Below are 15,924 nucleotides of genomic sequence, written 5' to 3'. Positions count from 1 at the left end.
CTTGCCAGAAAGTAACCAGAAAAACAAAGAAAAGAACAGTAACTGGTGCTCACCGGATAGTCACCACACAAACAAAAACAACATCTTTTTTTTAACTTTGATGATACTTTGTTTTAAGGGTTCCATAGTAATTCAAGTTCTTTTCAAGAAAATAAAAATAAATTACAATTATTCTGAATAGTTTGTAACGACATTACAGAAGGATAAAAAGATAATCTAATTTAATCTGGATTTCTTTAACAATACAAGAATAAATTAAAAAAAATGATTGTTTTGACCCCCCCCCCCCAATACATACACTCGTATGTGAAAGTCTGATCAAGCCATCCCTCCAATAAATAAATAAATAAATAAATCACTCCACAAAATAACAGATTTTAGATAGGAAACAAAAACAAAAGCTTGGAAGCAGATTTCAAAATAAAAAAGAAAAACTCAAATTGAGGATTTTTGATAAATGTCTATTTGGATTCATTAAAATTAAATAAATAAATAAAAAGCAATATTTTTGTGAAATTCCACCACCCTCACAGAGATGAATCAGTGGATTATTTTAGTGTTTTCGACTCAGATGCTCCTCTGGTCTGTGTGTCTTGTGAGTAGAATTACACAAACAGGTCCAAGCGCTTCAGAAATAGATCATTCAGCCTGCATGACTCTGCTTTATGCTGATTGCTGGATTTGTAAAAAAACCCAACATGAACTTTGGTTTTTGCTTCTTTTAGAAGAACACTAACATTCTTACAATTGGGAAAGAGATTTTACTTGAAGATTATCCTATTTTAAATGCGTTTTACCTTCACAAGGGTGAAATAATTCAAAGAAACGCTTGTTTTTGTCCACAGACACTTTCTTTAATTCTCACACCGTTTCTTGCATTTAAAACAACAGATTTTTTCAAAACACCTTTTTATGCACTTAATTTACAAATATGTCTGACATTTAAAATATAGTATTTACTATATTTAAATTTTATAAAATTATAAAATTTTTCTGAATACATATACACAATATGCAGTAATACAGTTGAACGCACATAGAACACTGTCAACTCTATTAGTCCATGTCTGCAGAGGACGAGGGGATGGCAGAGCTAGGCCAGCTAGCATTTTATGGACCACACTGTGTCATACACACACACACACACTTGTATACACACACACTCGCACACAAACTTGTTCATCACAAGCACTTCTAGCTTTAAGTCTGGCAACAGTCTCGTCACAGTCTCTTCAACGTCACCTTCAAGAGTTTGACCATCCAACAACTTCCAGTCAAAAGGAGGCAGTTTTGCGGTTCCACAATAGAAAAGTGCCTTGCTTAAAGGCACCACGGCAGCAGTTTTTATTTCATTTATCTTGAGAAAGGTCCTTGTTCCAAAACAGAGATGCCGTCCTCCACAGACGGGCACCCTGCGGGAGGAGAGGACCCGGCTTTGGCCTTTGCCACAAACGGAGGAGGACCAGGTCACTTGTGGTGGTTTTAAAACTCCTTACTGTCCCTGAAAAGGTCGATACTCAGAGCCAGCTCCTTGAAAGAGGGACGCGAGGTGGGGTCTTTAGTCCAACACTCCTCCATGATCTCGTAAATCTGAAAGGAACATTCAGAAAAGCACATCTTTACTTCTCATCCCTGACAGTTTTAACAGCATGTGACTTCAAAGTACATCTCAAATGAAAGAAAGCAGTTTTCTGGAAGGAGAAAGTCGATGGTCCCACCTCTGGAGGACAGCCCAGCGGCTGCGGCAGCCTGCTGCCCGACTTCAGCAGCTCATTGAGGTGATAGACAATCAGCTGTCCCTGCTTGTCGTTCCCCATCATGGACATAAAAACCTGAGCGGGACAACGAGACGAATTCAAAGAGGAAACGGCGGGTACAGAAACAGTCCCGCAGGAGCAAAGACTCTCTTACAGTTCAGGCAAACACACGGGGCTGTCACCACACATGAATCACAGCGGGTCACATGTTCCAGCTCACTGAACACAGACGCCCCGAGGCCGCTCGCTTCCAGAATTCCAGTAAAACTGGAGTTAAGACGGCTCATGTGAATGAGGGAAGCCGTCCGGCATGGAGCTACACGTGTCCGAGCTCGTCTCTTCGTCTCACAGAACACGATGTGAATCGTTGTAAACCAATATACATGTACAAATGTACATCCACAGACTGACATAACGCATTTACGTTTAATGGAGTGTACCGCTTTAAGGCTTCCTGCACGTCTCCTCAAGTTTGAGTCTGCTCACTAAATCTGTCACTCAGGTTTACTTCTAAAGATGTTTGTGAAGAGTCAAGACTGACAGACAGAGAAACACACAACTGTTATCTGGGACAAAATAAGATGTTTGATTTAAGGATAGTGATGAAAAGACGCTTAAAGCTAATGGAGAGTTTATTTTTATCTTTAGTCGACTATGAAATCTTTAGTTTTGCACCAAAAAAATTGCAGAAACTGTTTGCTAGAAGACTATTTCACAAGACTAAACCATCTTGAGAAAGTACAGCGGTCGTCATCTATCATCTTCTAAAAATAACCCCAGATAAACAAAATCTGTGAAGTAGTCAACATTTTTTCTTACAATTATCACAGATGTTTTGAGATTGTTAAACCTCTCTCTAACAACTTTATACACTTTACTCAGACATGAACATTCTCACACTTTTCTCTCTTGTTTTAACTCTCAAAGTTTGAATCTTTGTGGAAAAGTAAGTCCAGGATTATTTAGGGGTGAAACAGATCACAGCCACGGTTCGGGACAATGCCGATTGCTGCCCCCCCACCGTGTGTATAATGTAAGTAAATTGTCTGTTCACACCAAACACGATTAGCGTGTCAAATTCGTGTTCACCGTCTTTGTGTTAAAACTCACTGCTCGACAGCTCAGTTGGTTAACTAAACAATAAATCTACTTTTTTTGGCCTATATATTTATTTTTTTTGACAATTTGAAATAAACTTGTTTAATTTACGAAAATAGAGTCTAAAAGCATCTGTGTGCTGCCCCCTACAGGTTGAAACGATGTAGTACAGTTGAATTTTGTGATTGGTCAAATGGTGCAAGTCCAACACCACTTCAGAAGTTTTACAGCATCATGCTCTGCTCTAGCATAAAAGCCTCGGCGGTCTTTGAATGCTCCCATGAGCAGCTGGCTGTTGCGTTTGTCTATGACGCTAACAGTGCCGGAGCTAGCTAGCCTTACCGCTAAACCTGCTCCTGGCCGGCAGACAGAGAGCCGCTGCAGGATGGGGATTCAGCCTGCTTGGGCCTCCTGGATCTTATGATTTATTTCTTATTTTAATTGCGACAACAATAAAAAGATCCTCGAGCTAACCTCACTGTCAATCACAGATCTAGACCTCCCCTAGTCCCATCCAAACTGTTAAATGTGTTGAGTATATGATAATAATGTCATGTTTTATTAGTTTCTCTTTTTTATTACATGTCTTCATGTTCCTTTAATAGGTAATGCATTTCCTGTTTGTCTACAGTTAGTTTAGTATTCAGATTTGACATGAAGCCAAAGGTGAGGCAGGCAGTAGTTCTGCCTTTAGAGGGCGCACATGAGCTCAGTTATTTTTCAGTTGTTGCTAATAAAGTTCAATAGGAGTTGGTTACTTTGCTTTACTCCGAAGACTTTTTCACTGAGATTTTGAATGCTGAGCGTTAGTGACTGTTGCACTTACTGCAGGGGGGCTGCAGTTCTTGTCGCTGTGGGTGAAGAGCTCATACAGCACCACCCCAAAACTCCAGACGTCTGAAGCCACAGAGAACTTGCTCTCAGTCAGAGACTCTGGGGCGTACCTGCCAAAGGAAAACACGCATGATGTTTCTGCTCAGCTTCTCTGGAGCGTCTTCAAAGCAAAGACAACTTCAGAACAACTACATAAAGCCATCAGCTGGTGTCTGGAGATGTTCGAGTCTTCTGAGAATATCTGCAAACCTTTTTCTATTTTAGGGCTTAAAGTTTTAGGTTTTTTTGGTTTTAAAAAACATTTAGATTTTCCTCACCAGAATATGGGGCTCTCTCCCGGCTCTTTGACCATGTAGTATTCTTTATCCTGAGGCAGAACTTTGGTGAGACCGAAATCTCCGATCTTAACCCTCAGTTCACTCTCAACAAGGATGTTCCGCGTCGCCAGATCTCTGTGGATATACCGTTTACTTGACAGGTACTCCATGCCCTTAAAAACACAACCAGGAAAGTTATTTTCTCCTCAGCAGCTGCAGGCGGCGTGAACTTTGTGGTCGGTACCTTGCAGATCTGAGAAGCATAATGAACAAGTTTTTGGTGGTCGATCCTCTCCTTGTTCTTGATGAGGTAATCTCGCAGACTTCCGAAGGGAAGGTATTCCATGATGAGGCGGAGATTTCGTCGCCCTGGAAGATGAAAGAACAAAGAGTTCTTGGGATCTTTCTAAATCGTGTTTTAAGACAATAAAGTAAAGAGTTGGGAGAACAAGATGTCCGTGGTACCTGCGCTGTAACAAACGCCTTTGTACTTGACGATGTTTTCATGCTGGAGAGACTTGAGGATCTCGATCTCCCGCTCAAAGTCTCGCATGTGCTCCTCGGTGCTGTGCTGCAGCTTCTTCACGGCCACCACCTCCCCTGTGTTGTCCTGAAGGGGGTCGTAGCGGCACATCTCCACACTCCCAAAGTTCCCCTGGAAGGACAGAATAAAACCATCGATTCAATTACAGAAATGGAAACAACCAATAAGAAAGACACCTACTGTACTGAGGTTTGGGGGTATAATTACACATCTTCAGTAGATCCATCATACATATTATGAAAACAAGCCATCCGGATCACACACAAAGCAGGGTATTTAGAACATACAAAAAAACTTTTTATACAATATAACTGATTAAAATGGCAGGATTTAATACAATAATCAGACATTATTAACAGTTTATAAGGCATTTCATTTCTTACTTCCAGAAAATATGCAGAAATGATTTAGAATCAAAGAAAATCTCCATAAACTAAGAACAATTGTCAACTTTAAACTACCATCAACATGAAACAATTGCAGACGATTTCATTTCTGCATGTGCGGAGTAAAAATCTGGAACAGCTTAGATTCAGAACAAATTATTTTCATTATTATATGCTGCTCCTGTCATGGTGTGTTCATGATCTGATGTGGAAGGAGAATTTATTATAGGATTATTTTCTTCAGTCTGACTCATTGTTTATATGAAACAGTTTGTTTTATTTTATAATGCCTTGTACAAACAATGAGCCATAACTAAATAAATGAATCCTGAAGAAGGAGCAGTTTGGATTGACAGACTGCAACAAAAACTCACAAAAAAACAAAGGTTTTTTTTAAACATATAAACTAGAATGTAAACATTTTCTTGACATTGATGCTTTGTAAACAAAGTAAACGGAGACGGAGCCTAACTCTTTGTTCTCATTTCTGTTGAAAATAGAAAACAAAATGTGCATCTCTAAAAAAAAAGTTAATTCTTATTAAAAAAGCTGTTAAACATTAAGCATGTTATTGTGTTGATTTTGAGAGCTTGTGTTAGTTTAGTCCATTGTTTAAATCTGGATAAACATGAATGAAGACTGAACTCACTTTGCCCAGAAGTTGTAAGAATTTGAGGTGTCTCTCCTCAAACTGAGCTGGCTCCTGATTCTCAAAGCCTCCGGTGGTCCAGGCAGACCCCGCAGTCCTGTTTGGCAGGATGTCGCTGTCCATGATCAGCTCATAGTCTGGAAACAGGACGGAGAAAGTTTTGATTTAAGAGACAGAAAACGTCCTCAACATAACCTGCTATCTTTTTTTTTTCAAACATTGTTTCCTGGTGTCAGTTTTAGTCCACATGCTTTACATGCTAGACTTTAAATATACATTTCTGTACTTTTGACAAATAACTCCACCTTTTACACAAAGAATATAGATGCTTTAAATCTTACTAAATCTCAGCATTTACATAACCTACATATTGTTTTAGAAACACCCAACAGTAACTCTGGGAAGCTTCTGTCAGAGTATCTGAGCCTCTCTGGAGATGACCTATAGACGAGTGCAGAAGAGCGAGTAATAGATCTGCACCAACCTGGCGTGATGAGGCTGTGCAGGTCACGGATGACGGCGCGGAACGTGGGCCTGAACGTGGGTTCGTAGTCCATGCAGCTGGAGATGATGTTGGCCAGCTCGGTCCACTTTGGTGCTGGAAGGTGGTGGCGATTCTCATAGAACTGGATTTTCTGTGGAACGCAAACAGGATTTATTACAAATGGACGTTTGCAATCTAGAAAAGTGAAATAAAGAAATAAAACCTCCTAGCAAGTTTAGCATAAATAATTTAATAACAAACATACATAACAAACTACAAGTATAAAATGATCACAAAATCAGAAGTTATGCCATAAATAATCTACAGGAGAACTATTTAATTCCAATGTCAAGGACATAAACAGTTAAAATATTAGTAAACCAAGGATAGAGACAAAGGTTGTGATTCCAAAAATGACCATCAGAACATAAAAAGTTGAAGTAAAAGAAACAGATAAACATTTTAGGTCAGGAGGAGGACCACAAGAACCAGGCTGTGACATCATTCAACTCTTACCCAATCAAATGACTGCAGTGTATTGGTGAAAACCCTTGTGCTGTAACATAGTGCTTGCCACTGAAGTCCGCCAGAAAGATAAAAGAGTCTCTCGTTGGGACACTCGTTTTAATGCCTCGTTTCCACTGAGCGGTACAGTTCGGTACGGTCCGGTTTAGACTCATTTAGGTGAGCGTTTTCACTAGAAGTTTTCACAGCATATGCAGCATGGAGGTCATCCAGCTTGGTTTTTGGTTCTTCGTATACACAAAGCATTTATGTTGTTTTAGAGAAGATTGCAGACGGAGAAGAGGAATACAGCTGCTGTCTTGGAGGTTTTGTTTGTTTCAACGTTAGCTCTGTGCTAACCGGACGTTCCATTTTTCTATGGACCTATAACCAACGAGAGTCCAACAATGGTACGGTTCAATCTCATTTTACAATGGAAACACTCAAAATACCGGACTTGACTGGGCCGCTCAGTGGAAACGGGGCTTAAGAAGACCAGGTACTCCAAAAAGCTGTTCGGCCCGTGAGCTGAAACCACAGTCAGAGACCTGCCCCCCACCCAAAGGTGAAGGTGAAGTACTTTTTACTGATCCAAAAAATGATCCGAACCGTGACCCTAAAACCGTGACACGATCCGAACTGTGAGTTTTGTGATCCGTTACACCCCTATTAACTATACAGGTCCCTTTCACCTGTACTAACACAGAGATCCACACAGATGATGCTAGCCTGGAGTTTGACCTACGTCAAGGCAAAGCAGAAACTGAACCTGCAACCTTCCAATCAGAGGCCGGCCGCTCTACCTCTGCACTACAGCCACAATAAAAACATGCATGGTCTAACATAGTTGGATGTTCAGCTCCTTTTCCACCTGGAAAACTCTTTTTTTTTTTACCTTGAAGTTGTCCAATGTTGCCAACGGTTTCTCGGCACCGCTGCAGATTTCCCATAACGTGGTTCCGAAGCTCCACTTGTCTGCAGCCAGGCTGAGCTTCACCGGCTCTCTGATGTACTCAGGAGGCACCCAGGGGATCCTCTCAACGACAACTGATGACCAACAAGAGGGATTTGAATTCCTTATGAATACATTTTACATCAGAATTATATCCATGTTAAATTTATAATTTGGAAGTCCTCCTTCCCAAATGAGGTAGAGACATTTCTAGAGTGACACCTGACTGCACCCTGCTGATTAAAAGGCGCTATGGCAGTTATGTTGGAGACATTTTGGAAATATGATTAAATACTACACTTTTGTAAAATGATAGTTTAACATGTTTGGCACTGTTGCTGTGTAAACCATGTGAAGAAAACTGTAAGATTTCACAAAAAGCTGATTTAAAAAAAGCATTAAAAGAATGAGTTTTAAAAATTGACTATTTAAATCAAATTTCTAAAAACCACAAGACTTATCTGAGACAATAAAAACAATATATATAGCTAAAATTACAAATAGAAAAATAACATTTCTATTGTTGTAAATTGCCCCTCTTCTGGCATGTTTCCTCCTTTTTTCTTTTATTCTGAGATATATTAATGTGAATGTTGATTTCTGTGCTTCCAAAAGCCCATTAAAGTAATTTACATGTCATACTGAGGAACTTACTCTCTTTGGGCAGGACGGTGATGCAGATACCAGGGTCGCTGAGTTTGATGAAAGGAGGGTTTCCAGCCCTGCGGTCCTCCTCTCTGATCAGCAGCACATTTTTAGCACATACGTTCCCATGAACCAGCTGCTTGTCCTCCTGTGGGTCAAGTCAAGGCAGATTTCTCTTAAAACTACTCCATCTATAGATGTTTTAATCCCACAAAATATGTGTACTAAATTTATAGTTTCAGCTTAAAAAAAGAGGCCACGTGGTGTGCAGAAAGAATCATAATAATCCTTTGTGATGGTCTATTTATGGCCTCGTGTTTGACCGAATTCAGATTTGTACCAGAAAGTTCATGGCCCAGGCCAGCTGCTTCGCCACTTCAAGCTTCCACATGATGTTAATGGAGCTCTTGTTCTTCTTCAAGTAGGTGTCCAGAGAGCCAAACTTCACGTACTCCTGCACCATGATGTCTGAGAGCCAGAAAATAAAGAATCACAACATGAACGCTTTCACAGATCAAAACATTTCAATTCTGAGCTTTAATTTTAGTCAACATTTATTTAACACTCTAAAACTAAATATTTGAAACTTTAAAACCGTAACGTTTTATCATAATTATGAACTAGATATATAGCATTACCTGTGATAATGCTAGTGTGTATAATGCTGTAAGATGAATTTGGCCGCTGAAGCTAGTAGTCAGCTAAAATATTAGCTAAATGCCAAATTAGCTAAAACTGGACAAAAAAGCCTGAATTAGCCAAACAGCTAGAATGTATCTGAAATATTCGCTGAACTCCTAAATACCTTAAAAAATCTTAGTAAATGCCTAAATAGTCCAAAAAGCTAGCAGAATGACAAGTTTAAAACTATAACTTTTTAACATAATTATGAATAATAAAATCACAGGAATTTTATTCCACAATAAATCAACTTGAACCTTAAATCATTTTACTCTCCATAAAAATATATTTTGCCAAAATTACACAAGTTAGAAATGAACACAAGATAACATCGGGCCGTCAATAACAATAAAATGATCTGGAGGGCCGGATTCGGCCCCCGGGCCTCGACTTTGACACGTGTTCTAGTACATTTAGCTTAATCAGTTATGTTGACTGTCAGTTACAGCTTTTAGAAATCTAGGGTGGATTATGGTTGGACGATAAACAATACCTTTTAGGTCAGACCTTTAGCTTAAATAGTATTTTAACTAAAGATAAACTAAAAATAATAGCAGCATCTTTTCATAACATATAGAGCTGAAAATGTTCAGTTCTGAGCATGATGACAGCAGCCGGGTTGAGCAGACGAGTTACTGCTGCTGCAGAAAGTCACTGCGGGGATTGAATCCAATCAGAAGATATCCAGAAGACGACAAAACCGCAGTCAGCCTCCAAATGGAACCGATAGCTGCTGGATGAATGGTGGATGCTCCGTTTTCACAGCAGACTTACTCTCTTCTCCACAGACGCACACGCCGTAGTTCAGGATCAGATGCTTATGAGACAACTGGCTCATCATGCTGGCCGCTTCAAAGAATGACTGAGACAAAAAAACAGTTTATGAGGTCAGTCTGACATTAAAAACAAACGGACAGTTTGTCTGACACAGCTATGAGAAGCTATAGATCATTTCTAATCCAACTTTCCAAGATTAAAAGATGTATTGTCAATATCTGTTCATCCAAACCAAGCAGTTATAAATGAAAATGTAAAAAAATTAACAAAAGGGTTTTACAAATACTCCCAGATCTCAAGCCTTAGAAGAAATCTACCTCAGAGTAATTCCTGTGAGCCAAGTCCAAAACCTTCATGACCACTTCGGTTTGGTGCATACATCCGTAGTCTCCCAGCTCTTTTCGGACCCCTTTGAATATTTTTGTAAATGTTCCCTGACCAAGACTCTCCATCTAAAAGGAAAAAAATTAACGCATTAATATCAGAACTCAAATCATCGGCCTGGACTCGGAATGTTTTAAACGTTAAAGGAAAACGAGCAAATATCTCAGACGTAAAAACACAAACTGGGCTTACGAATTCCAGATCGTCTTTGCTGATCTTATGAAACACCATCTGACTGATGTTGTGTCGCTGGAGGGACGGAGACAACGGAACTTCTGAGCCCTTGTTGCTCCTGCAGACCAGGAGACAAGTCTTTTCTGTGGGGAGGAAATGATCCCGTCAGCTTCAGGAAACAGCTTGTATTTCATAAAACCAGAGGAGCAGAGCTGCTGAGAGTTTGACTCAAAAGTATCCTCCATTTAACGAAACATGGATAAATGAATCCCCTCCTTCACACTCATTTTTTTCACACTTTATAATTCTTCAGGCAACTAAAAGAGGCAAACAAGCTTCAATGTGTTTTGTCACATCTGAATCAGCATTGAGACACACGACAAACCAAAATATAAAACAACTGATGTCCAATATGAAAAGAAATAACCAATTACAGTGTTTTGAGTTTTTTTTAACTTTTTTTTTTTTTTATTAAAAAAAAAGTGGTAAAACTTTTAGAACCACACACTGAAAACTACATTTGACTTTTTAACCCATCAGCACTGATCTGTATAATAATAATAAATAACAAAAAAACAACCCAAACTGAGAAAGCTACATTTAAAAAGTAACTGAAACTTTAAAAAGGATGAAATCAGGGTTGGTTTTTCTGTGAAGTGACTTTACTTCACCCTGACCAACGCCAGGGTGAGTGGGCAGCGATTGCTTCATTCATTACCGGTCATTCTGTGGTGCAGGACGAACGGTAAAGCTTCCCACACCAGTTCCTCAAACAACTCTGTTTCTGCAGAAACCCCCTAAAAAACTCGATGGCGGTCCAGATGAAAAAATCATGATCTTTGTGTGTGTGTGAATGAACGGCACTGTGACTGTAAAGTGCTTTTGGCTTTTAAGCATGACTGTTTCTTTGGTTAAATGGGTTAAAATCAGTGTTGGGACTAACGCCGTTTAAGTATAACGGCGTTACTAACGGCGTTATAAATCAAGTAATTTAGTAATCTAACTAATTACTTTCATCCTCGCTGTAACGCCGTTATAGTTACTTCGTGTAAATCGCGGCGCGTTACTTCAAAGTTTGATGATCTTGCTGGAGCTGGGCGCTTCGCACCCGAAAGTTGCTTGTGTTACGCGCCCCAAGTTGCATCAAGATACATGAGAAAATCCGGTTTCTTTTCAAAATATAACCAGTTTTTCACAATAAAATGCCACGATTGACAAATGTGATCATGTTTTTGTGTCTAAACAGGCGGTAGACACGGATATAAACATACAATCACAACACAAACGTGCGCGCGCGAGCACAGAGACACACAAAACAGACAGGCACGCACACTTTTTTTTCTTTTTTCACAGACACGTACACACGCAGATCAACGTGGATAGACTCCGGTGCGGAGTGAGGAGTTTCGGGAGTTAATAAAACGACAACAGAGAGGCAGAGAGTAGCTCATCTTAGCAGAAACGGGGTAATATTTATAAAACACACAACACAGACAGACACGAGCGCGCACAGATCAACGCAGTGAGCAGACTCCGGAGCGAGTGGGCGGGGCTGCGGGATTTTGGGAGAGAAAAAAGAGATGCAGAGAGCTGCTCCTCTTAGCAGAAATATGGGTTAATAATTGTAGTTTATTAATTTATTATTGTTTTGCACTTTCAGTTTTTTAAGCCATTTTGTTTAATTATAGTTGTAGGTAAGATACTTGAAGTATGTTAATAGTTGAAACGTTTACCTTTTTTGTGTGAAGTTACATTTTTTATATACCACTTGTTGCAGTGTTTTGTGTGATAATTCTGACAAATAAATATTGAAAATTCTTTCCCTAAACCCTCTCTCATGTGTATCCTAAACTTAGACAATATGACTCCATTGGAAAACTATACCAGTATACTATTGTCGGTTATCATCTATTATTGAATATAAATTATTTTTTTTATTTGTAACGCAGGAAAAAATACAAAATATTACCATATTTAAAGAGTAATTTAAAACGAGTTACTTTTCCAAGTAACTAATTACTTTGAAGATGCAGTAATTGAGTTACTAACTCAATTACTTTTTGGGAGAAGTAACTAGTAACTATAACTAATTACTTTTTTGAAGTGAGATGCCCAACACTGGTTAAAATAATTAAAAAATAAGATCATTTTGTAGAAATTCATTTTAAAAATCTTTAGAATCCTCCATGAAATGGATTAACATTTGCCAGACTCAACACCAACAAGTGTTAATCATCCTTATAGGGACAAACAGACTCACAACCAACATCACAATATCATCGGAATCTGGAAACGTCATCAATGATTCAACCAACTGTTGTTTGTTTTAATCTGGTTACCTTTAGGTAGAGGAGGGCAGCACTTTCTGAACTGGAAAATGATGCTGTCGGAGCGCACCGTTTCCTTCTGGTAGCAGCTGAGAAGCTCCTGCATGCTGCTGAAGTTTCGTTTGGTTCCGCTCAGGTTGAACTCCCCGCTGGCAGACCTGATTATCAAGCAGTGCTTGTAGTCTATCGAATCACAAGCCTGGAAATTCAAAGAGGAGCTCAGACTCTGGAAATGCTGTTTAGCAAAATAAAATATGTATTTTACAAAACTGTTAAAGAACAACAAAAATAAAGATTAAACTAAGGAATTAAAACTTTGTGCAACATTTTTTGAATAACTTAGTAAATTTCACAGATCTCTATAATTTTTTTTTGCAACAGTAACTAGTTCAACAAGTAAAATTCTTAACATATTTCTGATTTAGAGTGAAACTTTATTTTTGTTATTTTTAGTTTTGATGGACAGAAATGACAGTAACCAAATGTCCCCCTGTATTTCTGGTTGTTCAGGACAATTTCTCACCAACCAACACCCAGAGCGAGCCCCAAAGTCTTCACTCACCCTTTAGAAAAATAAGATACTGATTTATATTTATGTTTTTGCTACTGACATGATACACTGATATAAACTGTTTTGGGTTTTTGGCATTAATAAAACACAAACACGAAGAGAAAATAGCTTTTTTAAAAATATGAAATAGTTTATAACTTTTGACAGAGCTTTGCATGATTGCCTTTCAAAATAAAAGACATCCAAAAACGTTTATTTTACTGTTTCTGGTATATTTCAGCCACAAATCCATAAATGTAACCAACAAAAACCAAACCAGAGGTAATTAAGTGACCCCTACCATATAGCAAAACCATGACACACTTTAAATCCTTCAATAGAAACTCCACTTTATAACCCAGTGGATTATAACTTAAAGCTTGAATTATGTTTGTGCTTATTGACAAATTGATTTTATGTGATAAATGAAGCTCAAATTTAAGTCCAAATGTGTCAGGATGACGTTGCTAAACTACAAAGGATTGATGGTTAATTACGGCTATTGTTGTTTTAATGATTCATATGATTTAACTGTTTGTGAATGAGTTAAATACATTTAATGTTAATTTCATTTTTTTTTAAACTTTACTGCTTACTTCCTGTTTCCTTTACAGTTACTTTTTCCATTTTATTTTAAACAAAGAACCACAATGAAGGGGTGAAAGAGCCACATGTGGCTCCAGGGCGGCAGCTTGACCCCTGACTTAGTGTCAAAGAATTCCAGCACAAATGGTTATTTTCACCTTCATGATCAATGTTCAAACAGTTGGTACATCCATGAATTAAAATGTTGCTACCAATGTGACCAAACTCGTTCAGCACAAATTCAATGGACTTATGTATGTAGAGCATGAAAACGGACTGAAAAACTTTCATAGCTTCACATGAACAAGAGACTTTGGAACGCAGAAGCCTGTAATGTGCATAACATGTGGGTTTACATTGGCTTTTCAATAGAAGTGGTTGCTTAAACACGAGTGAGGCTGATGTGAGCGCAGCACAAAACCTTAAGTCTTCCCTCATATCACTTCTTCTTCTCTGGTTTCAGCTGTACAATAACTCTCCACGACTTCCCCTCCCTGAACAACAAAGTTTCTCTCTTCCTCTGCTCCACACTCTCCCTTCTAGCTCTACCTGACCTTCACCTTCAATGACTTTGTCACCCTTTGCCAGGGCAGGGTAAGAGTCCTCATCTTAGTTGTGTCCATTAGAAGAAAACACTACAATAAAACAAAAAACAGTCCACCAGATGACTTAAGAAGACATGTCAGATCTTCTCCCATCACCTTCAACCATGTTCAGTGATCCAAGTTAACATAACTGCTGAAGAAACCCACTTTCTATCCCTCTTGTGAGGAACATCACAGGCCAGACTCTTTCTATTTCTGCCCAAACCTTAATCATTTAATGTTTAAGAACTGTATAAATTGGCACACAGGGGGAGGTTTTCAAGCATGGATGGACAACCAGAAAGCAGAAGCTCAGATTTGGGTTTTTCCTGCTCAGACGGCTGCATTAAAGCAGCAAAAGTCAGTAAAGTCTCTGCGTATCTCACAAACATCTATTCCTGGATGAGAAAGAAAAGCATCTTTAAGTCAATCTCCCAAAGACAGAAGAGATTTTCCTTTCAGACATTTCTGATTTAATCTTTACCACTACTCCTTATTCACTTAAGGTACATGGACTTTCTCCAATAAAGAAGACTGTGCATCCTCTCCATTCTGTTGCTATGTTGAGTCCTCAGCAGTGAGTGGTTCAGCCGGTCAGCTGATTGACTTTACTTATTTGATCTCCCTAATTTCATAGTGTTTAAGGAATTAAATCTAACTGACCACATTCATAGTTCAACCCAGCTGAAAGTCACCTTTTTACTTTTGTGAAAAAGCCAAAAAGTCATGTGATTTGACTGATAGTGCATACCATCCATATCTGGAATATCAGACTGTACCTTTCAGCTCAAACAAATCAACTGCTTGTGTCAGAACTCCTGTCTCGGCTTGATTACTGCATTGATCTTCAAAATGAGCTAACAGGCCCTTACAGATGATCCAAAAATGCTTCTTGCTGCATTTTACATTTTATTAATGCAAAATAGACACATCACTAATGTACAGATCTCTACTACAAGGGTCTAAAAGCTACAGTTCTTTATTCCTCCATTGTGGCTCTTTGGCTTTGAGAAAAAAAATGATAATTTGGATTAATACTGGGTTTGTAGTTGTGATTAATTTTACTTTTGTTGATTAAGGTTTGTGTTTAGAAAATGCCTCATTTGACTTGGCTTTCTTGCATTTTTAAATCCAAGTAAATCTGCTGCAGCAGGAGGATCTTAAGTGTTTTTATTTTGAAAGAAACCGGTATGTGCTTTTGTGTTAGAAAAATATAACTGGTAGAATTCAATTCTTGTAAATACTTCAAAGCAACAATTTATAGATGATAGTAATGCTTACATTACCTGAAGTGTATTTTTACTACACTCTGTCAGATTTAAACAGATCGTAAATTAGCGATCTCAGACGTTGTAAATATTTGTACTTTTGGGGAGAGATCTCGAATATCCAAGTACTTGGATACTGGTTACAGCCCTACAAACTGGTTGTTTGTGATTCCAAACATGTGGAACGAGCTGTTTGACTTCACATGCAACGCCACAGAAAAAAAAAAACAACAAAACTCAAATCTAAGACCTCTAAAAAGAAAATTAGCACCCAACTGACCTGATCAGTTTATTGTCTTGGATAAAAGAACAAGATCAGATGTCAAAGAACCACTGCTAGTGACTGCTTCTCACCTCTAGAGGGAATGTCAGAAAATATTTGTTGTAGTCCTTAGGGCTGCATCTCAAAACGTACAGCCCGTGT

At 38.6% G+C, this 15,924-nt stretch overlaps 1 protein-coding gene across 1 annotated transcript in view; it reads right to left on the bottom strand.

Annotated features, from left to right (window-relative positions):
• Window positions 1-832: 832 nt before the first annotated feature.
• Window positions 833-15,924, bottom strand: part of jak2b (Janus kinase 2b) — a 34,101-nt gene continuing 19,009 nt past the window's right edge. The window contains exons 10-25 of the mRNA XM_024275515.2: window positions 15,855-15,920; window positions 12,526-12,712; window positions 10,205-10,329; window positions 9,946-10,080; window positions 9,626-9,713; window positions 8,511-8,638; window positions 8,180-8,318; window positions 7,469-7,620; window positions 6,070-6,220; window positions 5,586-5,722; window positions 4,472-4,661; window positions 4,251-4,375; window positions 4,007-4,179; window positions 3,682-3,799; window positions 1,719-1,832; window positions 833-1,590 (exon numbers count right to left, since the gene is read on the bottom strand). Of these exons, the coding sequence (XP_024131283.1) occupies window positions 1,483-1,590; window positions 1,719-1,832; window positions 3,682-3,799; window positions 4,007-4,179; window positions 4,251-4,375; window positions 4,472-4,661; window positions 5,586-5,722; window positions 6,070-6,220; window positions 7,469-7,620; window positions 8,180-8,318; window positions 8,511-8,638; window positions 9,626-9,713; window positions 9,946-10,080; window positions 10,205-10,329; window positions 12,526-12,712; window positions 15,855-15,920 (2,136 nt within the window). The 3' untranslated portion in view covers window positions 833-1,482. The remainder of the gene's footprint in view (window positions 1,591-1,718; window positions 1,833-3,681; window positions 3,800-4,006; window positions 4,180-4,250; window positions 4,376-4,471; window positions 4,662-5,585; window positions 5,723-6,069; window positions 6,221-7,468; window positions 7,621-8,179; window positions 8,319-8,510; window positions 8,639-9,625; window positions 9,714-9,945; window positions 10,081-10,204; window positions 10,330-12,525; window positions 12,713-15,854; window positions 15,921-15,924) is intronic.

This window comes from Oryzias melastigma, linkage group LG9 (assembly GCF_002922805.2).
Source record: "Oryzias melastigma strain HK-1 linkage group LG9, ASM292280v2, whole genome shotgun sequence".
Lineage (NCBI taxonomy): Eukaryota > Metazoa > Chordata > Actinopteri > Beloniformes > Adrianichthyidae > Oryzias > Oryzias melastigma.
This window is presented reverse-complemented; position numbering and strand designations above follow the sequence as displayed.